General features: G+C 43.7%; 1 protein-coding gene and 1 long non-coding RNA gene across 3 annotated transcripts in view; both read left to right on the forward strand.

Moving 5' to 3' along the window:
• The window catches only part of LARGE1 (LARGE xylosyl- and glucuronyltransferase 1), a 530,062-nt gene that overhangs the window by 458,589 nt on the left and 46,876 nt on the right, over positions 1-24,597 (forward strand). For both annotated transcript variants that reach the window (XM_036902848.2, XM_036902849.2), the window contains exon 10: positions 21,998-22,153. In XM_036902848.2, coding sequence (XP_036758743.1) covers positions 21,998-22,153 — 156 coding nt within the window. The remainder of the gene's footprint in view (positions 1-21,997; positions 22,154-24,597) is intronic.
• On the forward strand, positions 327-17,709 carry LOC130678944 (uncharacterized). Its single transcript, XR_008991913.1, has 2 exons — positions 327-3,937; positions 3,978-17,709. It is a non-coding gene; the product is annotated as an uncharacterized LOC130678944 (long non-coding RNA).

Below are 24,597 nucleotides of genomic sequence, written 5' to 3' on the forward strand. Positions count from 1 at the left end.
GGGTGGATATTCTTCTTGCCACCAGCTGTTAACTGTTTGGGTTCATGTCAGCAACCAAAATCCAGTCATTCAATTCAAACAAAAACATTTATTGAGAGGCTGCCCTCTGCCATGTGCCGCAGATATGGGTATGAATAACTTCCTACTTCCAAGTCATTCATGGCTAGAGGAGAGAAAAATGTAAGGAAATAAATGTAAAAAAATGACAGGTGCTGGGATAGTGGGTAGGGGAAGAAGCAGGCATAAGTGTCTCATTCTCCCTCAGGGAGAAGGAACGGTGACAGAAAAGCCTTCATCATTGGCAAACACAGTGGTAGGATCTAGTAGTAGAAAGGTGAAGAAGACAGGGTGCATCAGCTATCTACTGCTACAGATAATGCTGCATAACAAACTTTTCTAATAGTGCTTTAAATCAACAACTTATTTAGTGGATGAATCTGCAGGTTGGCTGGATGTTTGCCTGAATTTCACTGGCTTAACCAAGTGGCTCCAGATCAGATGGCCAGTGGCTGGGGCCCCTTGGCCCTTCTCTAGTGTTTCATGAACAGGCCAGTCTGGCTCATGCTCATGGCAAAAGAGAAGTGGAAGAGGAAGTCCTGGTGCACACGAGGAAACCTTGAGTCCTTGTTGTTAATATCCAATTGGCAACAGCAGCTGTGTGGCTGAGCCCAGAGTTAAGGGATATGTTAAAATTTTTTACCTACAATGGGAGGACTGAAGAACTGAACTCCTCAGCTGTTAAATGACAGCAAGGAAATGAACCCAGGCCTGTTGACACCAAGCATGTTTGCCTCTCCGGCTGTATCAAAGAGGAAGTAGATTCATGCAACCATAAAGAGTTTATTTCATTTAAAATTTATATCCATTGCCCAAGTAACACTACACTAACATTAATTGCACACTTTAAAAAGGAAAAAGGAACTGAAATCTTGGCTTTCCTAATAAGTCCATCTTTTCTGATTGGCTTTCGCCCATGCCCACATATGCATTTATATCTTATTTAGGGTCACGATGCACATAGAATTTTGTGCTCTTCCATTACTTAGCCCTTCCTGTGACCTTAGTTGTTTTCATATTTTCACAATATAAAGCATGTTGTAATGAACAGCTTAAAGTTCACACCTTCCCAGGAGTGAAATCACAGAGTCAAAAGGAACCTTTTTTTTATTGCACTTGCAGTTCATTGCAGGATATTAGAAAGTATCTAAAAAAGAAATACCTGCATTACTGATTCTTTCAATTAACATTTATGCAGTTTCTTCAATATGTCATATATTTGATAGACATGAGGAAAATAGATGCAATATGCAGGAATATGAGCTTGAAGTTCAAAGGGGAGGCAAATAAATGAATCCTATAAGGAAATCTAAAAATGGTGGGTAAAAATACCTTTTAATGTTTTGAAAGCATAGCTGATCAGTCCATAAAGTAAATGAAGTGAGCAGAGGCTAGGAACAGTGATAAAGTGTGAAAAAGGATAAACAAAAGTAACCGGATCTGACATTTGCTGGGCAATTGCTGATCTTTGTGGCTAGAAGCCTGGTTTAAAGGGGGGGTAACTGCATAACTTATTGTTAAAACAAGGGAATGCTGTTTAGAGCTACACTGGGACAACAGGCCTAAATCAAAGTCAGGCAAACCATATATATAACTCATTCTGTTGAAAAGCTATGCATGGAACTTAGAGTCCAACAGCAAGAAAGGCAATTAAAAGACACATGTCCATGAAAAGTGATATCCTCAATGGATAAACAGTTTAAAAATCTCCATAGAAGGAGATGATAGAGATTGTTGCCTGTTTTATCCTTAGCTTTAGATGAACTAAGTAATGTTTCCCTAGAGAATACCTCATTTAAAGCCTGTGCTCATATTATTTGGGGGCCTGAAAATATATGTGTCTGGCAGAAATAGAAAAAAAATGAAAGTTTTCTAGGCACCTGGCAGAAACAAACAAATCTGATCTGAAGGAATACTCTCAAATGAGAATTCAGAATTCTTTAGGCAAACTCTCAAGAAAAATGAGTTCTCAATCAATAATCACTAAACACACAGGGGAATAAGTCACCATGAGAAAGAGCAGAAACTGCAGGTTATACAATTAAAACTCAAAGACTGCAAATATTAAAATCATCAAGTATAAAACATTTTCATAGTGTAAGAAAAAAATATATTGGAAATAGGATGGCGGAACAAGATATTCCCGAAGATGTATAGACCTATTTGTATCAAATAGTACTTTATATAATTATTGAAATTACAAATTAAATGAATATCTTAAGCACTAAATTAGACCTAGCTGAAGAAAGAATTCATGAATTGGAAGAGATAATATGACTAAATTACCCAAAACAGAGCACACAGAGAAAAAGAGATAGAAGTATTGAAAGAGGTTAAGATAATTATGATATGTCTAATTAGACTGTCTGAAGGAAATAGAGAAAATCGGAAGTGAGGCATCATTGGATGAGACAGTAAATGGGAATTTTCCAGAACTGTTAAAAGGTATCTGTAGCTATAAGGAAAGTGTTTACCAACCAGCTTAAATAAAGAGAAAACCATACTTAGACCTACAGTCATGAAATTGCAGTGCCCTAAGGAAAAGTGATTTTTAAAATAACCAGAGAGGGAGAAGACAGATTCTCTACAAAGAAGTTGCATGTGTATAATGAGAGTTCTTAGCAGCAGCAATGGAAGCCAGAAAAGAGTGAAAAATAGTATCTTCAAGTGCTGGGAGGCAATAATAACCAATTATATCCCTAGAAAATTATCTTTATTTAATAATGATGATGATATATAATTTGTGCATTTAAAAAGTTATACCACAGGTATCTGACAATAACATATGAAAGTCAGGAGGGAAATAACTGGAATTATAGTATTCTGAGATCATTATTTTGTGGAGGAAGGGGATGAGATATTAAATTTAGCCACTAAGTTAAGTATGCATACTAACATTTCAAGGTTAAGCTCTGAAAGAACTGAAAAAAAAATAGGACGTAACTTATAAATCCTTGGTGGATGGGGTAGTGAATGGAATAAGAAAAACTAAAATATCTCAATCATTGTAAAAAGAATGCAAGAAAAGGGGAAAAAAGTGAAGACATAGAAAAAGTAGGGAAATACAGAAATTAAGAAATCAAGTGATAGAAATAAGTCCAAATATATCAATAACCAAATAAACTAATTTTGGGATTGAAAAGACAAATTGTCAAATTGAATAGGAACAATATCCAACATATGTTATTTACAAGAGACATACCTAACCCCATAACTACCTGAAAAGATTGTAATATTATGGGAAAAGGCTAACAGGCAAATAACACCCAAAAGAAAACTAGGGTAAATATCTTGATATCAGACAAAGCATTGGTAGATACAAAGATGGTCACAATTTAAAAATAAAAAGTTCAGCAGGAAGATAAAGAATTTTTTTTTCTCTTTCAGTAAGATAAAGAATTTTAAACTAGTATACATCTCATGCTATAGCATGAGAGAAATTACCAATCTACTACCATAGTAGAATATTTTAATGTATCCTTTTCAAATACTGAAAGTCAGACCAAAAAAATAGACTTAAAAAAATAGGGAAGATTTGAACTACACAATTAAAAAGCTTCATTTATAAGGTAAGTAAGGAATCTTGTACCCAATAAAGAATATACATCCTGAAAACTGAATAAAAATGTCAAAATAAGTTGGAACAAAAGAAGTATGTAGGGAAATGTATAGCCTTAAATTCTGTATTGCAAAGAAGCTAGAAATTAATAAGCCAAGTTTATAACTTAAGATGATATATAAAGAACATTAGAATAAGTTCAAAGAAAATAAAAGACAAGACATAATAAGAGCAGATATTGATCAACAAATTGCTCAACAGTCAAAAGTTGGTTCTTTGAAACGAACCAATAAAATAGACAAAGCCATGGTAGGATTCATTGTTAGGCAGCAAGAGAACTCACTAATAAATAAATAGGGAGGCATAAATGCAGATTCATTTATTCATTCTCTAAATGTGTTTGAGCCAGGAGCTCTGAGTTCTAGGAATACAGCAAAGATTAAAGCAAACAAGTCTCTTACCTTGTGAACTTTTTGATCCAGTAGATGAAGTAGAATTACAGGAGATACTAAGAGATGCTATGAACAAAATCATGTTAATAAATTTAAAAACTTTTGTGACATGGACAAATTCCTAGAAATGTATAATTTGTCAAAACTGACTTAAGGAAAAAATATAAATCCTAGATTATCTTCTAGCCTTTAAACCTTCTTTAAAAGTAAACAGCATCCCAAATGGTGAGGAGGTAAGTTCTACCAATTTTTTTTTTAATGAAAAGATGTTTCCAATTTTAAATAAACTTTTCCAGAGAACAGAAAAAGAGGAACACTTTCTAACCCATTCACTGAGGTCAGGATATCCTTGATGCCAAAACCAGACAAGGAGTATATAAGAAAGGAAAATTGCAGGCCTTTTTTACTTAATGAATATATAGATGCAAAAATCTTAAGCAAAATATTGGCAAAACTAAATCCAACCATGTATAAAATGGATAATATATCACTTGCCAACTTGGGTTTATTCCAGGAAAGACAAAAGTGCTTAACATTGAAATATCCACAAGTGTCATTCAGCATGTTAATAGAGTAAAGGAGGAACACCATATAATTATGTAAATAGATGCAGGAAAGTTACTTGACAAATATTCATTTGTGATAAAAACTCTCATACACAGTATCTACTGGAAACCTACTGAGCTGAACATTTGCTTAAGGATGTGCTAATTAATTACTAGAAAAGAACAGAGAGCCCAAGAACACCCACACATTTGTAGAAGTTTGATATATGTCCAGCCATTGGAAAAAAATATAATTGTCCACAAATGACACTAAAACCCCTGATTATCCATGTGGGAAAAATGAAGATGGATCCCTACCTCACACCTTGCACAAAATTAATTCTAATGGATTAGAGACCTGAAAGTGAAAGGCCAAATTAAACTTATTTTTTTGAATTGGAACATTAGCCTATAACCTTGGAATAGGGAAGAATTTGTTCAACAAGACACAGAAATCAAATATCATAAATGAAAGGATCAATACATTCAACCGCACTGAAATTAATAACTCCATCAAAGTGGCATCAAAAAGAGAAAAAGAAACAATAGTTTCAACACATATAACTGACAAAGGACTAGGAAACAAAATAACACAAAGAAGTCTTATTAAGGAAATTGTGCCAATGATATAAACAACCATTGCACCAAATTTTAAAGAAAATGGCCAATAAGCACTTGGAAAGATGTACAACCTCTTTGTTAACCAGGGAAATGAAAACTAAGGCCGCAAGGGATTCTACACCCACCAAATTGCAAGGTGGTACGATCAAGTCCATTTGAAAAGTAGAAAGTCTCCCATGCTATTGATAAGAGTATAAATGGATACAACCAAATTGGAAAAACACTTTGGCATTATATTATAAAATTGAAGCAGTACCTATTTTACAGTCTAGGACCTGGATATAACTGGTCAAAAATTGAGAAGTAGATGATTTTCTGGAGAAAACACTCCAGGTTCAGCTGTCAGGGAACAAATGACAACAAACTGAAGTGATGCCTATGTCCACATAATAAGTGACGTTTCTTAACCAGGCAGGAGCACAGGACACTTTTAAACTCAAGTATTATTTTCATATAAAAAAATAAAAATAAATTTCCACAAAAATCTGTACCACTAAAAATCTCTGGCAGACCTTAAAAAAGGAAGGAAATTCTAACATATGCTGCAATGTTGATAATTCATGAAGACATGCTAAGTGAAATAACATAGAAGGACATGTGTATGATTCCAGTGATATGAGGTACCTAAAATAGTCAAATGCATAGAGACAGAAAGGAGAACAATGATGACTGGGGGCTGGGGGCAACATGGCATTTGTAGGTACAGTCTTCAGTACGGAGTGATGAAAACATTCTGGTGACGGATAGTAGTGAGGGCTGCGCGACAACATGAATGTACTTAATATTGAACTCTCCACTTACAAATGGTTAAAGATGATCAATTCTATGTATATTTCACCACAACAAAAAATAACCTGGGGTGTGGAAGACCTTGGCAGGTGTCTTGTGCAATTGATTGTTCTTAGCAGGATTAGTATGATTTTTCATTAAAGAAACCGGACAGGTATTCATAAGCCAGTATGTTTGGCATGGTATCTGAGAGCCTCTGAATTGGCAGCTGCATAAAGGAAAAATAAAGATGGCATAAATCATTTGTGAACTTCATTTGTGAACTTGCAACCTAGACATGTTATAGATATATAGATTTCCACTTAGATTATGGAGGGAGAGAAAAGTGCACGAATGGTTGTGACTCAAGAGAAAGCCAGTGAGTGAGTGCCCTGTCTGAGGGTCTGGTGTGTCTGCACATGGCATCAGGTTCTGGACACCAGCATTTTATAGATGCCAGCAAAGCTGGCTTGGTCTCCAGGTGAAAGTGTGCCTTGCCTGCCCATCCCAAACATTACCATTGCATTCATGGTTCATATTTATTGAGTGGCTACTATATGCCAGGCACTGTGATAGGCCCTACTGATGCTGTGGGGGCAAAAAGATAAAGCCATCGGTCATGTGGAGTTTATATGTTGGTATTAACAGATGGCCATGCCACTTCAGCATTGCTCAGCGGTTACTTGATTGTTAACACTTTCAACCTGTCAGACAGGAGTTGGTGAGTTCTCTTTGGCAGCCTATTCTGTATGTAAGTAGAGGAGTTTCTGTCAAACGGCAAACTCATAAAGGTAAAGTAAAACCAAGTTTCATTCATAATCTTTTTGGTCAAACCTGAAAAAGAATCCGGAAGTCATTTTACTCACTGATATCTTACTTACCTAAGAAAATCTTACACAGAACCCTAAAATATAGCCAGTATATAAAAGGGGAGGTGTGTAGGTGGGGAGAGGGTTAGGGGAGGAGGAAGAGAGGTTGGCCTTTGAGCCGTAGCAGGGCGGGACGTTGCCAGGAAGCCAAAGGCCTGGCCCAGGAACACAGCGTGTCTGTAGGTCCCTTCAGGCCAGCCTGCACCTCAAATTCCAGGGAAAGGTGCATCTTTCTCATTTTCTATCCTCATATCTTTCTTCTCTTCTTCCTCTTATTTGCTGGTCATGTTCCTTCCTGGGGATTGTACGTATGTACCCCGAAATCCGCTCTCCGGACTCCAGAGGGCAGCCAAGCTGTGAAGCCTGCCTGTGGGACACACGGGGACCTGTGCTGGGTTAGCTGGGGCAAAATGTCAGTTCAAACAAGAATCCTAAAAATACATTAACCTTGCGTTGCCCATCTGTCATCCAGGGCCAGGTCTTTCTGCCTGCACACTGTGCTGTGCTATCTCACATAAACACTTATTATACTTCCTCTTTAGTTCTCAGGATCTTTCTTTAAAGTGGAACAAGGACTTAAGGACTCCCACAAAGCAAGTGAAGGACAGTCCTAGATTTTGGCATTTTCCCCTCTTCCTGGTCCTCTCACCCACACCTAATCCGACAGCCACTTTGTGTTGGGACTTATTTATAGAATCATTCCAAAGCATTGAGCTTGCCTTTCATGGAAATAGCAACTCTCTGTCTGCATTCACCCAATTCAGAGAATATTTAATGACATTTCCAATTACACGTGGTGTAAAAATACGTTTTGGTAATAAACACACTTAACTCCTGGTAAGCATAGAACTTGATGTATAGGAGCAGATCTGCCCCCACATCCATGCTAGAGAAGAGGTTACTAGCCTTAGACTAGTTACGAGCCTGGGTGTCAGCGGCGAGCGTTGTGCTAAGTAAAGTTTGGTTAAGAGAACTTCTCTGGGAAGAAATGGTTTCACTGAGGAAGCAGGAGCATGGTGGCTTTTGGAGCCAAGCAATCCAGTGAATTCTAATGAATTCACAGCTCTTACCAGCTGAAGGACTTGAGTAGATCACTTAACCTCTCCCAGGCTCAGTTACTTCTCCATCAAACGGAGGCCATTATTCTTGGCCCCCTTCTCAGCCAGGCCCCTTGAGGGCTCCGTGGAAATGCACTTGACTCTACCTCCGTCTTTTGTGTTTCAGAGACCTTCATTTTTATCTCTTCAGCCTTAGAGCTTGATGACTCAGCTGTCCCTGGCTAGATCTTAAATAAGAAGGAAAGGACCCCCAAGGAGCATCTTTTTATCCCTGCACCAGGAACACAGACTCAGGAGATGAGCAAAGTGACTGTATGTTGGTTGAGAGAGAGGAGCGTGGAGGAGATGCCCAGAAACTGGGTTCTCGTCTAGTCCTTGAGTTTTCAGTGGACTCAGAGCGAAGGAAGCCTGGCTAGGAAGTGGCAAGCGGAAGGGTCCAGGCCTCGGGTCTCTAAGAGTTCCCGGAGCCCCAGGGCGTGATATGCCTTGATTCTGCCCTCAGGAAGGCCACTGTCTAGTGAGAAGTGACCAGTAAGTAAACAAAATTCCAAGCCAGCATGCTGAGTACTGTGCTCTAAAGAAGTAACAGGGCCTACAGGAGCAGGAAGACGGACCCCACCTGGTCAGGAACATGACACTGTCGGCATCTTAGAGGGGTTTCTGTAGTAAGTCTGAGCTAAACTTGCTATCCAAACTTGGCGCCCTCTTTGTCTCCTGCCTTCACATCATTCCTCAGCCTCCCAGCAACCTTACCACCCCTTTCCCCAGTCCTGTCGAAACCACTGTTCTACCCCTGAAGACTAGGAAGGAGGCACACAGCCACATGCAACTTAGGAGCAGTGAACCAGGTGCTGGGTAGGCAAGCGACAAGGGACCATCCGCCCGGAAGGCACCGATCCCTTTCTGGGATTGACAGGAAGTACATCTCAGAAAGTAGCTGCAACCAGGACCTCACAGGATGCAATGGAGTTTCCAGGTAGATTGCATGGGAATGGTGTTCTAGGCATGACATCTCTTAATCTTTACAAAAGTCTCACAAGGTGACTATTACACAGTCTGCTTTATACATCAGGAATTTAAGGATCGTACAGATTGTCACTCGCTTGCTCAGAATCACACAGCTAAATATGGCAGAGCTGAGGTTTGAACTCATGTCTGTCTGACAATAAGTCCAGAGTGCTTTTCTGCTGACACAGGGCTGAGTTCCCACTGAATGTATTTTCCCAGAAAAGCATTTTACATGAGTTAACAATTCTATAGGATTATTCTGTGTGAGCCCCCTTTGGATTAAACAGGCTTTTGAGGGCTAATCCTAGAACAGGGACCCTTAATATAACATTGTCTGCTGGAAAGAACATCTGAATTTTAAGCAGCAGACTCAGAGGCTGACCTTTTTAACTGCCATCTATTCATAAATTGGGAACTGAGTACACTTAAAAGAAAAACTCCTAAAGGAGAAGAGAAAACAAGGCAGCCATATGGGGAAATGATCTATAATCCTCAAGGCAATCTGTAGCATTTACATAACAGGAGTAGCACAAAACTCAAGTTTTAAAACACTCTATAGTACTTAGGTGTCAGTTTTCACATCTCGTGGGGAAATGAGGGACCCCACACATTCGCATAGCAAGCATGCCAGAGCTGAGCAGACTACAGTGAGAAGTGAGGCAGGGGAAACCCGAGAAAGGGTAATAACGATGATGAATGGGAAGGTTGATTTTCGGGAATTAGGATGGATTGAGGAGCAAAAACCAGTTGCTTTGGGAGAGAAGATCTAAAATCTAGAATTACCACCCCCCAAACAGACCCCTTTCTACTTTGGGCCATGCCGGTTAAATGTCATCGCACGATCGCAGTCCATGGACTCTTACGTGTTTTCCTGTCTCTGAGCACTACTCAGGCTAGTGAACTGGAGGTTTAAATAGGAGGCAGCAGCCCCTGGTCAGTTCTCCTGCCCTTTGGCCCTGTCTCTGCGGCTCATGCCATGGAATCGTTTGCTGACCCAGCGAACACAGCAGAGCACCCGCTGTAGGCCAGGCTGTCCGGCTGACCTCGGGTTCCTTCACCTCTCTCCAGCCAGTGCCCTCACCTGAGAAAATAGGGAAGCAATCAACACTGTGCAGAGAAGGTGTAAAGATTAAAAGGGGTGACACTTACCGCAGTTAGTTACTGGGCTGTGGGACAGGTAATAAGCCTGGTATTCTCATTACTGATAATACATCAGTATTGTCCCCACTCTCCCGGAGTAGTTTCCAGTGGGCTGGCAGGCACCGCATCTAAGCAAGGGGTCCTCCTCATGCCATCCAGTGCTCTCATTTCACAGACAGGAAGTAGGGACCCAAGAGGGGATGCGGCTTCCCTGAGGTTAAGACCTAGATTGCCGCACATCACCTTGTGCCCTGAGACTGTGCCGGAGAAGCCGAGGGGATTTTGGATCATATAAGCTCTAGTCTTTCATCTTCCCTAATGCTCACCCGCTCTTTGCTTATTTGGTAATTTTCAGAACTTAGTTCCTTCGGGTGATACGGATTTAAGTTATCCATCACTGGCTTTGTTACAAGTAGATGGTGAAACGAAGATGCAGTTATTCCTGGAAGCATCATCAAAATTCCCAGAGCCGTGTGATGCCTCTGGAAAGTTTGCCCTACAACAGCACTTTTTGGAGTATGTCTCCACACAGTTCTAAGAACTGTTAGTAGGATTTCTTTAAAGTAGAGGAGAGTTGTGGGCGGGGAGTTCTGTGCATACACCAAAAAGCCTATCATGAAATCCAGCCGCAAAGAAACCTGATCGATGTTGTTGACCCCCAGCGCTCCCACACATATTCTGTGTCAACACACACAGCAGACCCTTTTGACCATGAAATACCTTGTGGGATACGTTCCTTAGAAGCCCCCTGGAAGAAGCACCTCCTGGATGTTCTGGGCTCTTTTAAGAAGAAAAGGATTTTGAGAGAGGGAAACATCAAGCAGTATTTGGTCATTGTGGATACAGAACCACCGAAGTTTCTATGTAGAAATGAGGGTGTTGATAGGTAATAACATCATTTTTACCCCCAAATCCCATACTGATGGGAAATGTTTCCAATAGTTATTTTTGAAATGCTCTGTGTATATCACAGATTCTCAAAATAGGTACTTTCCCAGTCATCACCTTTGCATTGAAGGGTCCTGTTAAAGGTGTGTTTTTTTCTCAAAAGTGTGAGATAGCATACCGACAACTGGTGAAGTCCTTTGCCGACACAGCCAAGCTCTGTGTGGTCCAAAGATTTTCAGTCATTCCTCATTAGAAAGTGTGGCGAAAGTTCTGTGATCTGGCCAGTCTTGCCTTTATAAAATTAACCAAATCAGTGACATCTGATGGTACTTGTGCACCCTGGCTTCAGTGTTTGGTTGCAAACCTGTCTATCAGAGATGCAATAAAGAAATTCAGTACAGGTGCTCCTTCTATAAACATACTGGGAATCCTTTTGATACTCCAATTAAGGCAACTGCCCCTTCAGCAATTTCATATAGGCACTTTCCATAAAACATGATCATCATTAAAGCAGGACTTTCCTGTTCAGACTATAAATTCTCCAGGACATCTTTCCTTCTGTGCTCACTGAAAAGTTGTTCCTTGTGTATTTCATTATCTAAACAGAATCTTGCAAATATAAGCTGACACACATCAGAATCCTCTGTGCTTTGATTTAACTCCATAGCAAATCTCTCATGTAATTTGTTCCAATACTAGTTTCTTCAGGCCCTCAGCATCTGTTTTCTATGACACGTCCCCCAATATTTGCTGACAAAGGAATTTACTTTGTTTTGGTACCGTAATATCTTTTGTGTGTTTCTTCAGCCATTTTTGCCACAGCAGGAAAAACAAGTGTTTCCCCTTATTGGATTTCAGTATCTTTCATTTTGATGTATGAAACCTCCAAAGAGACCACTAAACTCTTTTCATGGGATTTAGTGAAACATTGTAAAGTTCTAAGCTGACTTTCACAAGACTTAAAACATCATCAAAAATTTTACAGAGGCTGGTTTCCCTATTCCGGATGCTTTGTGTTTAAATGTCTTGCTAATCATGCATCTGTGTACTAACATTAAGTAATATCTCAAGGCATAATACACACTTGGGGTGAAGCTCTTCCTTAACAATGGTGGTTGTAAATCCATATTTGAGATAGTCTGGAGAATTTAAAGTTTGGCTTTGTCTTCTCCCAACTTCTCGTCAGATCTAATTAGGTAAGCATTTCTGTACTTGGGAGGGTAGCTAAGGAAGAGGTCCTATTGGGAGCAGACGCAGTAGCTCGGTGGTTGTCTTGCTGCCTGCAGGAGCTTGTCTTCCTGGTGTTTTCAATCTGTCGCTGCATTGTAGGACTCTGATTTTAAGGCACACTTTTATTTGGAAGAGTTTTAGACTTACAGAAGTAGTTCTGGGAGTCCCGAATCCCCTTCATCCAGTCTCAGTTTCCCCTAAGGCTAACATTTTGCGTTAACAACCGTGAACTTGTCAAAACTGACCAGCCAACATCAGTGTGTTACTGTTAACCCAGACTCGAGGCTTCAGGCTCACTGCCTGGTTTTTCCACTAACCTCCTATGTCCTTAGTCTTGTCTCCCCTGTGACACGTTCTCCATCTTCCCTTGTTTTCCATGGCTGACCTCGATGGTTGTAAGGCGGGCTGGCCCGATAGTTTATAAAACATCCCTCAAAAATGGTTCATCCACTATATTTTTTCCCGATTAGACTGAGTTATGGGTTTTTGGAAAGAATTATCACAGAGGGAAAGGGCGCTCCTCATCCCATCCTAGCACAAGGGACCTGACTTCCAAACACGACATCACTAGAGATGCTGACCATCCGTCCTCGGTTAAGGCAGTGTGTGCCAGTTTACTTTTTTTTGCTGCCATACTTCAGTTTTTGGGAGTGAGTTACTATATCCACCCCACACTGGAAAGAGGGAGATTAAATTCTATCTCCAAGGGAGAGGGCAGAATCTACATATGACATCAGGGTTCTACTGTAAGGAGGTTTCTCTTTCCCCCTTCATATTTATTAAAACATTTCTTTATATCCATGCAGACTCACATAGATGTATTTGATACCTTGGGTTATAATGCAGAACTCTTCTTAAGATATTTATTCATTTTGTGAGCATTATTTTAGTTGTGTGGTATTGTTATGATTAAATAATATTACTGAGTGCACTGAAGATGGATATCAGTATGGTTGGTAGGACACTTACCCAGGCGCAGGACCCAGAACCTCTCAGTACATCGGGCTCCAGCCCTGCCCTCTGCACTGGCAGTTAGATATGAGGGCTCCAGTGGCCCTGTGGCTTGCTCGCTTCCCTTCTCTGTCTCTCCACTTCTGCTTTTCTGTTACTGCCAGCAGGGTGGCTTCTGGAAGCTTCCCAGCCAATATGTGGAGTTTAGTCTTGCAACAGATCTGTGTCGCTCGCTTGCTATGAGCCGGCACTGTTTTGAGCACTGGGTACACAGGAGTGAATGGGATGGTGTCGGCCATGCTCTCCAGGAGCAGATAGTCTAGCAGAATGTGGATATCAAACAAGAAAACATGGTTGAGTTGGTCATTTCATGGGGTAAAACATGCTGTGAAGTCAAAACATGCTGTGAAGTCATGAGCCCAGACCAAAGAGAGAGAGACCCTCTTCCAATGAGTCTCAGAAAATGACTGTTGACCCTTTGCAGGACTCATGCCCACACTTGAACCCATCCCAGGTCTTAGGAACAGTCACCAATCACTCACTGGCCAGCCTGAGTCACATGCCAGTGCTTCTAGCAGGTCAAGCATGACCTGTAGTCCCTTTAGACTCATAGGAAGGAGGTAGGGTCTGGTTCTGTGACAGAATGAAGCAAGACACACAGAAAAGCAATCATGGGCCACTCCAAAAGGTGCCCGCTGAGAACCAGCTCCCTTTCCCAGAGTTTCCGAGCAGTGATTTATATGGCAACCACCCCCGAGGGCATTACTAACATCCCACCAAACTGGCAGAAGTTCCACCAGACCCCAAACCCAGTGACTCCTCAGCCAGCCTTGGTAGAATCCCCCAGCTAAGGACCGCATGCCTGTCTTCTAGAGGCAGAATCTGTCCCTCTCTCCTTCCTGTCCCCAGGACAGCAGACTCCCTCCTCAGGAGGACACCTCGGGGGTTTCTGTGAAGTCTCAATAAAGTCTTACTAAGTAATTCCTAGAGAGAGGGGGAACACAGGGCCGGCGGTCATCCACAGGTCTTACGTGGGTTGTCTGTAGAGAAGCCACATGAAGGCAACATTCATTGAAGATTCTTGTCCTATTTGCATCGGTTTTCCATTCCTGCTATCCATGGTGCATCAGGAATTCTTCACACATTCCAAAATCCAGTTCCATCAGTTGTTACCCCATCGTATAGAAGAAAAAAAAATCATTGGCCATGATGCACATCAGAGAATACACTAGATCTTCTCGTGGATGCATGACCCTCCCAGCCCTCAATGTTACCAAAGGTCTCCATTTTCCTGTTGTCATTTTTCTCTCTCCCTAGCCTCTACCTCCTCCTCAGCAGGGAAAAATAAGTAATGTTACAGAGGACAGAGCAAGAAAGGATAGGGGATAGGACAGGGCCTCGGATTCAGGTACTGGCCTAAGTGTCTACATTTTCCAGATGAGGGGACTAAATAATCACTGAGTTTGATCTGTTCTCTTCATCTTTCCAAGGTAATGATGCATTTTTGTCTGGGAAGAATTTTTTTTTTTTCTGGAACATGTAAAAACCAAGAAGCAACAGGAACCTATGTAAAAGGAGGCAAAAAGTCACAGAGCATTTGTGCCTCGACCTGTGGGTGTCAAGGACACTCTTCTTATTTAATAGCCACTAACCTGGTAATTGTCAGGAATGGGAAGAGGGAAGAGAGAGGGAATAGCATCTTCAGCCATTGGTGGGGGGCGTAAAACCTGGAGTGGATTCCATGGCAGCAGGCAAACCCTAACCATGCCTGTCATGGGCATGCAAAGTTAGACAGAACGGAGTATATGTGTTCCGGAGACCCTCGGGGATGGAGCCCCATTACCTGTGCTCCAGGCTCCATGGTGGACACCTTTGAATCTCTTGTCCACTTAATCCTCTGAAGCAGGTGTTATTATTTCCTTTTAACAGATGGAAAAATAGAGTGTCAAAGACCTTCAGGTGTTTGGGTGACAGAGTTGGGAAGAAGAGGGGGTAAAATGGGCCTCACTCCCCTGCTGGTTAGCATTCTCTGAGCTCGGCCCAGTATGTGAAACCCACCGTAAAGAGGCCTTCCTGAATAGCCCCCCTTCACTCACCTCCTTGAGGTCTAGCCAGAGGAGACGGCTCCTGGCATAGCTCCTTCTCTGGGCTGTATTTTCTGTACCCAACCTGCCTACAGACACCCCCGCCAACCCATTTTAAATCTTTTTTCTTATTCCTCCTTCCCACATAAAGACCCTGTGGGTCATCCAGTCTTCTTAGTTGGTAAGGTGGCTGTCTTGAAGTTAAAACATAGGTTTCTTCAGTAACTTAATGAGCACATGCTTTGCACCTTCATGTCCATCAGTCCATCCATCTTGGTCATGACCACAGACTGCAGGGGGCACTGTCCCCACCCTGCTAGGCAACTTAGTGGAGGCCACTGAGCTGGTGAGAGCTAGAGCTGGACCGCTGTGTCCATCTGCTTGTCAGTTCCCACCATGCATCACAATCCTCACCATGACAAGGAAAGGGATTTGTGACACTGTTGTCCTTTTGAAATACCCAACAAGGAAAGAACAGAGGAATCTAAAACTCCTTCAAGAGAAAATGACAAGCTGTTTGGCCCTTAGACAAAGCAAAGGGGAAATACATGACTCCATCCTAAAGCCCATATTAATAGGGCTTTTATAAACAATTTGCTGTAGACAGAATGGGAGGATTATTGAGAATGGCATCATCGTGGTTTCCATTCTTGAACCACAGGGCAGCTGTTGAACACTAACTGCCTGCCTGGCACTGTGGCACTCCAAAAGAAGAGTAAGTCATGCTCCCAGGCAGCCCAGAAATTCACATTCCAGTGCTGCCAGGTGTAATTATTTATGTGAGTAAATAATTACAAGAGTATGCGATGAGTTCTCCAAGAGAGATGAGTGCAAGAGTCTATGGAGCACTGTGGAAGGACCAGTAACTGCCTTGGGAATGCTTACAAAAGGAATCAGAAAAACCAATTTTCAGAGGCTTAAAATAAAATAGGGGATTTGAATTTCTAAGCTAAGAATTGTGGAGTAGGTAGCAGTAGATGTTGGTCTCAGAGAGCAGTGTGTTGACCCCTCCCTCAGAGTCACAGGGTGGCTGTCACGGTTCCAGTCATGCTTCTCTGTACACAGCAGTGGGGTGGGAGGAGGGCTGCACTTTATCTGAACCTTATGATTAGGACATCAGATATATGCTTCCCCGTGTATCTTTTTGGGGCAGTCCTAGGTCACATGGCCACCCCCAAGTTGCAAAGTTGTCTGAGAAATCGGAGAAGGGATCACCATGATTAGCTTAGATTTTAAAGGGCTCGTCCATGCTCAGGATTGCAGCTACACACAAAGTTGGTGTTCTGTTAGGAATGAAGGTTGCAATGGAGAGACATATAGGAGGCAACCTTCTGCCACATGTGGTTGGGGAAAGATTCATTGAAGAGAGGTGCATTTGAGATCCGCCATGAAGAACAAGCAGGCAGTCACATGATAGAGAAGAAATTGGGGCATAGGCCTAGGGAGGGAGGAAAAGCATATGCAGAAGCACCAAGTTGTGAAAGACAAGTTCAGGAAATATCAGGGAATTCTTTCAGCCTGGAGATAGAGCTGGAATTTTAAGTGGGAACCAGTTCTCGAGAGGCTTAACTGCCAGGCGAGGAGATAGATGTCATTCTGTGGGCCATAGAAAATCAGTAGAGGTCTTCAGACAGAGACCAATTTTCCAAACACCCTTTTATCCCAGTAACTTGGAAGATGTAAGGCCCATGTTCTTATTCACCTGGCATTTGCATACAGCCTCTGATTCTTAGCATTTTTGCAGCATGAATTATTTTTATGAATCCCCTGGGTTCTAAGTACTTCAGAAGCCAGAGTTTTGGCTGAACTCTTTCCCCAGCCTTGTCCTTGTACTGAGGTCTTGTTTCTGCCTTTGAAACGTTTTTCCCTGTGTCCTTGATGGGTGATAGAGTTTCTTTTTTTTTCCTTTAATCACATTGACTTCTGCTGTCTTCCCAGATGATGTTTAAGTTTCCTGGACAGTAATCAATTTCTGTCAATTTCTCTGTCTCACTGCAGGCTGACTCCTAGTCTGCACATGTACTCAACCTTTACAGACATTTCAGATCCAATCAGATCACACCCATGGGGTCCCTAATGCCTGGCAGCTTCTGCAGCCCACCTGGCATGCAACCTGGATACCTCCCTCTCTGCTTCCTGCCACGCTAGAGATTCAGCGCATGTATCTGGGATGCCCACCCTGCAGCCTTAGTTATTACAGGAATGGGTGGGGTCCCTGTAGTTGGGATGGAAAGGTAGGTTTTATTTCTGATCCTGTAATTTTTCTATAAATTTCACATTCATTTCTGTAAACAGAGTCATTTAATGATTACAGATATGGGAGAAATAAGGGAGATAGTCTTAATGTCTGTCTCATTGGGTTCGAATCCTGACTGTCCTGCTTTCTAGCTGTGTAACTTCAATTTGCTGAACTTTCCTCACCTGTAAGCGGGGATAATGAGAATCACTTATCGTGCTGAATAAAGAGTAAATGAGCTATACAAGGGATGTGTTCAGAGCAGTGCTTGGCACGTAGCAAACATCCACTGTAAGTTAGCCGCTAATAATAATTATTACTATGCTAATGTGCCTCAGCAAGTGGGGTAGGTTATGAGAGGTTTCATCACAAGCCTCAGAGACTCATGTGCACTTACCAGTTCCTCGCAAATATCTGTTTTGGGCACATTCTCCAGTGTCACTTTGTCTCGTGGATAAAAGCTTATCGGTAAATGTCATCTACATCACCATGAGTGATTTTGTCCCTCGAGGAACCAGGAAATGACATTTCTCAGTAGTCAGACAAGTGCTGATGAAAATGACCAGCAATGCCAATCCTGAGTTGGATTTCCAGAGTCAGGCATGTCGTTTAATGCAAGGAGCAGTGACCCAGGAGATGAAGCTGGTACACACAACTTCTCCCTCTGCTGTGTGACTCTGGGCAAGTCGCTTTCTTTCTCTGGGCCTTGGTTTCTTTACACTTGAAGTGGAACAATATTAACAACCTCTCTTTAGCTTCGATTTAAAGACAGAGATTATGTTTACAACTTAAAATGGATGGATATTTAATATCTGCCTTTCCCTCCCAGTTGTAAGTTTCATAAAGAGTTATGATCTCTTGTGTTCCTCTTGGCATTTACGGCCCCTATCACAGCACACAGATGATGCTCATTTTAATACCTGTTGAATGAATGAATGATGTGGTAGAAAGAAAAAGATTTGGAAGCAAGCCAGATGCAATTTTGTGTTACGATTGACTATTTATTAGCTGAAGGACCCTGTGCTAGTCTGAGTCTCAGGATTATTGTCTGTAAAATGGGGATAATAATAGAAACAACCTTACCAGGTTATTTCCAGGACTGAATGTGAGAAAACACACACTCAAAAACAACCTTGGCCTAATGTCTACATATAATGGGAATTAGATAAACAATAGCTATTTTTTTACTTCTCTGGAGCCTAGCAGAGGAGAAAGAAGTATTTGGTATTCTGAGGCTTAAAAACTATGGTAAAAAAGACAAATCTGAATATATATATTAATAGACTTGGAGCAAGCTTACCTATCACCGGGCAGCCAGTGGCAAAGGGTTTTCCAAAACCCCCTTGGCCTGATGGTGACCCCACCACCTTCTTCCCCACCTCCTTTAACTCTGCTGCTTTTTTTATAATACCAGTATTTGCCTGTAGGCAATACCCCAACCCAGATCCTTGAGCAGATACAGAACAAAATGAGGTATAACGGGTTAAGAGATTGCCTAGAGTAGGAGGATGCCACGAGACCAAGGTCCCCGTCCTAACTCTGACCTGATCCAAACTCACTGTGTGATCTTGAGCAAGTCACCTGTCCTCCAGAAACCTCCCTTTCCTCACCTGTAAAGGGGTCATCCCATTGACAGTAGTTAGGAACTTGGGGTTTGGGGTTTAGAACCGACTTCATATCTCAGCTCTGCAGCTTTCTGTCTGTGAGATACTTGCAAATCAAGTACCATCCCCATAAAATGGACAGTGGGACTCAACTGGGCTTATTTGGAGGATTTAATGACACGGTGTCTCCCAAGTGCCTGGCAGATTTGTGCGTGATGAGCTAAGATTTGTTTGTCCGGGCACCCCAGCCCTTTTTTACACTTTGTTCAAGTTTCTCCCTGCTGAGGAAGCCCAGGTTCCCTGAGTCAGATGCACATCCATCAGCCTTCCTGCCGGCTCGGCTCTTGGCAAGCCACAACCTTCTGCAGCAAAGACACAATCCCCACTGGGTGTGAGGGACACTGGCTCGTGTGCAATTATTTTAATGCATGGCTCAGGCCCTCCTCACGCGGGGCCTTCTCTCACCCTGGTTGGGTGTCTTCTCAGGGGAGAGTCCTCCCTCCCTCATCCTCCAAAAGCCCAGGAGGCGAATCATATATTGCACAGTCATCCTTTCCTGAAATGCAAGCGCCCTGGCTGGCCCTTTCCGGGCTGTCCTGAAGGCTACCTGCCGCTCCCTTACTGACTGCTCCAGTGGGCTTCATGCTGGCCAGAGGGGAAGCCCCATCTCTGAGGAAGAAGAGAACCCACATGGAGCCCCCCTAGCACACAGGCACTGTACTGGGCATTAGTGTAACCCTCTTAATTACTTTGAAAAGGCAGGTTTACCATTCCCCACCTTGTACATGAGGAAACCGGCCCCAAGAAATGAAACGAGTTGTCCAAGGACACAGTGAAGTGAGGTGCTGGGATTCGAACCTAGGCTGATCTGACATTCCTGGTTCTTACACTGCTGTGTATATGGTATAACACTGCTGCTCGTGGGAGGCATGGGGTGTGATTTGGACCGAATAGGTTTCCTGACACTCACTGTACCATAAGAGGGACTTGGTCTGCAGAGCGGTATTTACCCAGCCAAACTGAAGGGCTGTCGCTGCCATACATCCATGGGACCCCGAGAGAGAGAGGGCAGAGGGAGATGGACCTTCCCGACGTCTCTCTAGATGGCAGCCCCGCTCAGGCGCTCACAGACAGCGCGGCCCAAGGAGGGAGCCAGGGAGCGACAGAGCTCGGGATGCCCCTTCCCACCCGGGTCTCAGATCAGCTGAGCTGCTCCTCCCACAGGGGGAGGAACATGGTGGGGGCCAGTGGGGACAGGTGAGAGCTAGTTTGTTTTCTCTGGAATGTGACAAACCCTGAAAAGAGAGGTTTTTAAAACCTGGCTTCTCCTCCACAGTGTATAGGAAAGGACAGGGACTCCAATTTGGAATCAGATTGATTCAAACTTATCCCAGTGCCAGCATTTACCAACTTTGTGGCCTGGGGCAAGTGGCCAGTTTCTTCATCTTCCAGTTGCCATCTGCATCCAGGTCGGTGTGAGGATTAAAAGAAGACGAGGACTGTAAAGCCGATGGCGCAGCGCTCGGCTCACCCACAGGCCTCCTCCCCAGCCAAGGGGGTACAGTGCGGGCGGGAAGTCACTTCTCAGAATTGACACAGAACCAGAGCCCCAGCTCTGCATGGCCCCCTCCCGCCACTCACATCCTCTCCATGACAATCAGGGTAATCTTCCCAAAAGCCAGAGCCAGTTATGCGCCCCCCCCCGCCCCCCATACAACAGTCCAGTGATGCAGCCTGAGTCCTGAGCATGGTCGCCCCAGAGCCAGGATCTACCCCACTTACCTCTGCAGCCACATCTCCCAACCCACCCACCCCAGCCCTGTGCTCCAGCCACAACACATGACTTCTCATTTCCAAATGAGCCTGGCTTGTGTTACCACCTTGTGCTGTCTCCCCGGGAAATTCTTGCTCTTCCTTCAAGGTCCAGCATAGCATCTCCTTCTGTGATGCTTCTCTGAGCATTCTGGAGCCACCATTTCTCCCTGATCCTCCCTCCGTGATTATATTCTAGGACCCGTGTGTGGACCCGTGTCCCCAGCAGCCCATGAGCGGACCAAGGGCAGAGCCCAGCCCAGCACACCGTAGGCTCTTAGCAGAGCCAGCCTTTCCTGAACACTCACCCTCTGCCAGACGCTACTTACAAGCCTTCCATCTATTAGTGAGTTGATTTTTCACAGCAGCTCTATGAGACAGCGCATCCATCAGTCCTGGCTGGAGGCAGAAACCATACCAATTATTTGAACAGAGAATTTAATCTTTAAAAATGGCAACTAGAAATAAAGTGTTGACGTGATAACTAAAAAAAAAACAAACCAAAAACATAAATAGAGAATTATAGGCAACAGCACCCCTGGAGCTGAAGGAACAGAGGGAGGGATGGGAACTTTAAAACTCATGCTGGAGCCTGGACCTGGGGTGGGGGCAGCAGGCAGCTCGGGAGGCAGCAGTGCTGGGCAGAGACGGGGACAAGCAGCTGGTGCTGCATTTTGGGGAAACTGCTGCTAATAGAAGGAAGGGCCACTGGCTGTGTGATGACCGGAACAAACGGGGAACGAGTTCCTCGCCCCCCTCAGATTTCATGTCCCCCTCGTGTGGGCAGCGATGAGGTTTGCAGAGTCCCAAAGCAAGTTTGGAGCTGAGGAGTGACAGCTTGCACATTGGTACAGGCGGGAGCTGCTACTGTCCCCATTTCACTTATGGGTAAACTGAGGCACAGAGATTAAGTAATGTGCCCAAGATTACATGACTCCCTAGAGCAGAGACAGAGTTTGAAGCCCCTAGTGTGGCCCCAGCACCTTTGCTGTCAGCCACTCTACCATAAACGTGAGTGAGCAAGCGAGCCGAGTGACCCTTAGCGCTTGCCCAGCCAAGCCTTCCTGCAGTCGCGGGGTCCTGCCTGCCTGACCGCCCCCCTGTCGTCCTGCCAGGTCATTCACTGGAACTCCCCCAAGAAGCTGCGGGTGAAGAACAAGCACGTGGAGTTTTTCCGCAACCTCTACCTGACCTTCCTGGAGTATGACGGGAACCTCCTGAGGCGGGAGCTCTTTGGCTGCCCCAGCGAGGCTGATGTCAACAGTGAGAACGTAAGTGGCTCCCAGGTCTCGACAGGGGCGGCCTCTGTGCCGTCTGCCCAGGATCTCCGGGGTGCCAGGCTCAGGGTGTGCAAACATGAACAAGACCCCACCCCTCCCCGGGAGCCCACCGTCTGCAGGGGGACAGGCGCATCCATGCTGGCCTCTGTGGACGAGAATGGGAGCTTGGCCTAGACTAGGCAAAGTCAGAAGTGAGTTTCCACGCAGAGAAATAGGAATGGGCAAAGGCGCCACTGAAACCACAGATAAAGTGTCTCTCCACAGCTAGGACGCTCTGAGGTCCTTGCGGCCGTGGCACCCACGCAGGAGGCCCAGAGTCCAGCATGGTCAGTGCCTGGGGTGACCCCAGAGATTTTCATGGTAACTGGCTCCCTCTGGGGTTAGCATGGGTGGAAAAAGCACTGGGTTAGTAGTGACAGGCATAGCTAACATTACCATATTTTCCTATTCCTCGGCTGTTTATAATATTTTCATGTTATATCGCATTTGACACCACTATGTTACCTCTCATTGACTCTCTATTTTCCCCAATTAGAGTTGCACAGAGAGATTAAGCAGATTGCCTGACTGTTTGAAGTTTAGAGGACGAGGATGTGGGGATGTAGCACCCTGTAGCAGAAAAAACAGGGCATGTTGGGTCAGGCTGACCTAGGTTTGGCTTTAATACCTTCCAGCTAACCACCTGGGTGACCTCAGGCAAGTTACTCGACCTCCCTGTGCTTCAGATCCTCAGATGTCAAAAGGAAATGAAAACCTGTATAGGAATGTTTTGAGTCTGAAAAATTGCATGTAAAGCACCTAAGCTCAGCATCGGACGTATGTTTGATGCTCAAAAAATAGTCGTTCCCTGCCCTTCCCTTGACCCTTAGTATTACACACAGAAGTCAGTTGGTTCATTCAGTCAATCATCAAAGATTTACTGAGGGACCTCTAGTTCTGAGCACTGAGCATTCCTAGGTGACAATGGACAACGGTCCCTGCTCTCGTAGTGCTGATACTCTAGTGAGGGGACACAGTACACAAACAGTCAGGAAAAATGATGAGCCAGGGCCAAGTGCTACATAATGACATTATCAAGCAGCTGGGCAGTTCCATTGGCTTGGACAATCAGAGAGGACTTCTCTGAGGAAGTGATGTTTATTCTGAGACCTGAATGACAAGTAAGAGCCAGCCTTAGAAGAGCAAGGAGTCAGCACAAACCAGGAAAATGTCTCTTCACACCTGTTAGGATGGCTGTTATATAAGAAATACAAAAGATAGCAAGTGTTGGCAGAGATGTGGAGAAACTGGAACTTTGTGCATTGCTGGCAGAATGTAAAATGGTGCAGCTACTGTGGGAACCAGGATGGAGGTTCCGCAATAAATGAAAAACAGAAGAACTGTTATGTAATCCAACAATCCCACTTCTGGTATATATGCAAAAGAATTGAAATCAGGATCTCAAAGCAGTATCTGCACCCCCACCTTCACTGTGACAGTCTTAACAGCCAAGATATGGCAACAGCCTAAGTATCCACTGACAGATGAATGGATAAAATGCAGTGTGTGTGTGTGTGTGTGTGTGTGTGAGAGTGAGAGTGATGGAATACTGTTCAGCCTTAAAAAATATATAAGGAAATCTTACCATTGTGACAACATGGATAGACTGAGAAGACATCATGCCAAGTGCCATGAGCCACAGAAGACAAATACTGCATGATTCCTCATCTGCATGGCATCCGAAAGAGTCAGACAGCCAGAAGTGGACCACAGAGTGGTGGTTACCAGGGGGATGGGGAGTTGTTCGGGGGGAAAAGTTAGTTTACAAGAGGAGTAAGTTCCAGAAGTCTGCTCTGCAACATAATGCTTACAGTTAACAGGATATTGTGCACTTAGAAGTGTCTAAGAGGGTAGATCTCATGGAAAGTGTTCTTACAACATACACACACAAAAACCATAAGAAGCTGTTGGAGGTGATATGTTTATTACCTTGATTGTGGTGATAGTAATACAAGTATATACATAGGGGCAAACTCACCAAACTGTTTTTATTATGTGTAACATTTTATATACCAATTATGCCTCAAAATGCTAAGCCAGAAAAAAAAAAAAGAGTAAAGAAAGTACATTCCAGGTAGAGGCAGTTGCTCGTGCAAAGGCCCTGAGGCAGAGCAGGTTTGACCTGAGAAACTGAAGGTTGGCCAGTGTGCCCAGGGTTAGAGCAGGAGGAGGAGAGAACAGGAGAAGCTGAGCAGCAGGTGGGCAGGAGGCAGACTGGGAGGATATTATAAGTGGAATTTTGCTATAGCTGGAATTTTTGTTTTATTGCTCTTTGTTTATTACTATAATTGTTACTGCTCATATTCTTATCTTGGATGTCATGAGAATTCATTTAGGCTCCAAAGGCAGGGAGGGCGTCTGTGGGAGGTCTGCAGGTGTGCACTCCCCTGGCCCTT

This window comes from Manis pentadactyla, chromosome 10 (genome assembly GCF_030020395.1).
Source record: "Manis pentadactyla isolate mManPen7 chromosome 10, mManPen7.hap1, whole genome shotgun sequence".
Taxonomy (NCBI): domain Eukaryota; kingdom Metazoa; phylum Chordata; class Mammalia; order Pholidota; family Manidae; genus Manis; species Manis pentadactyla.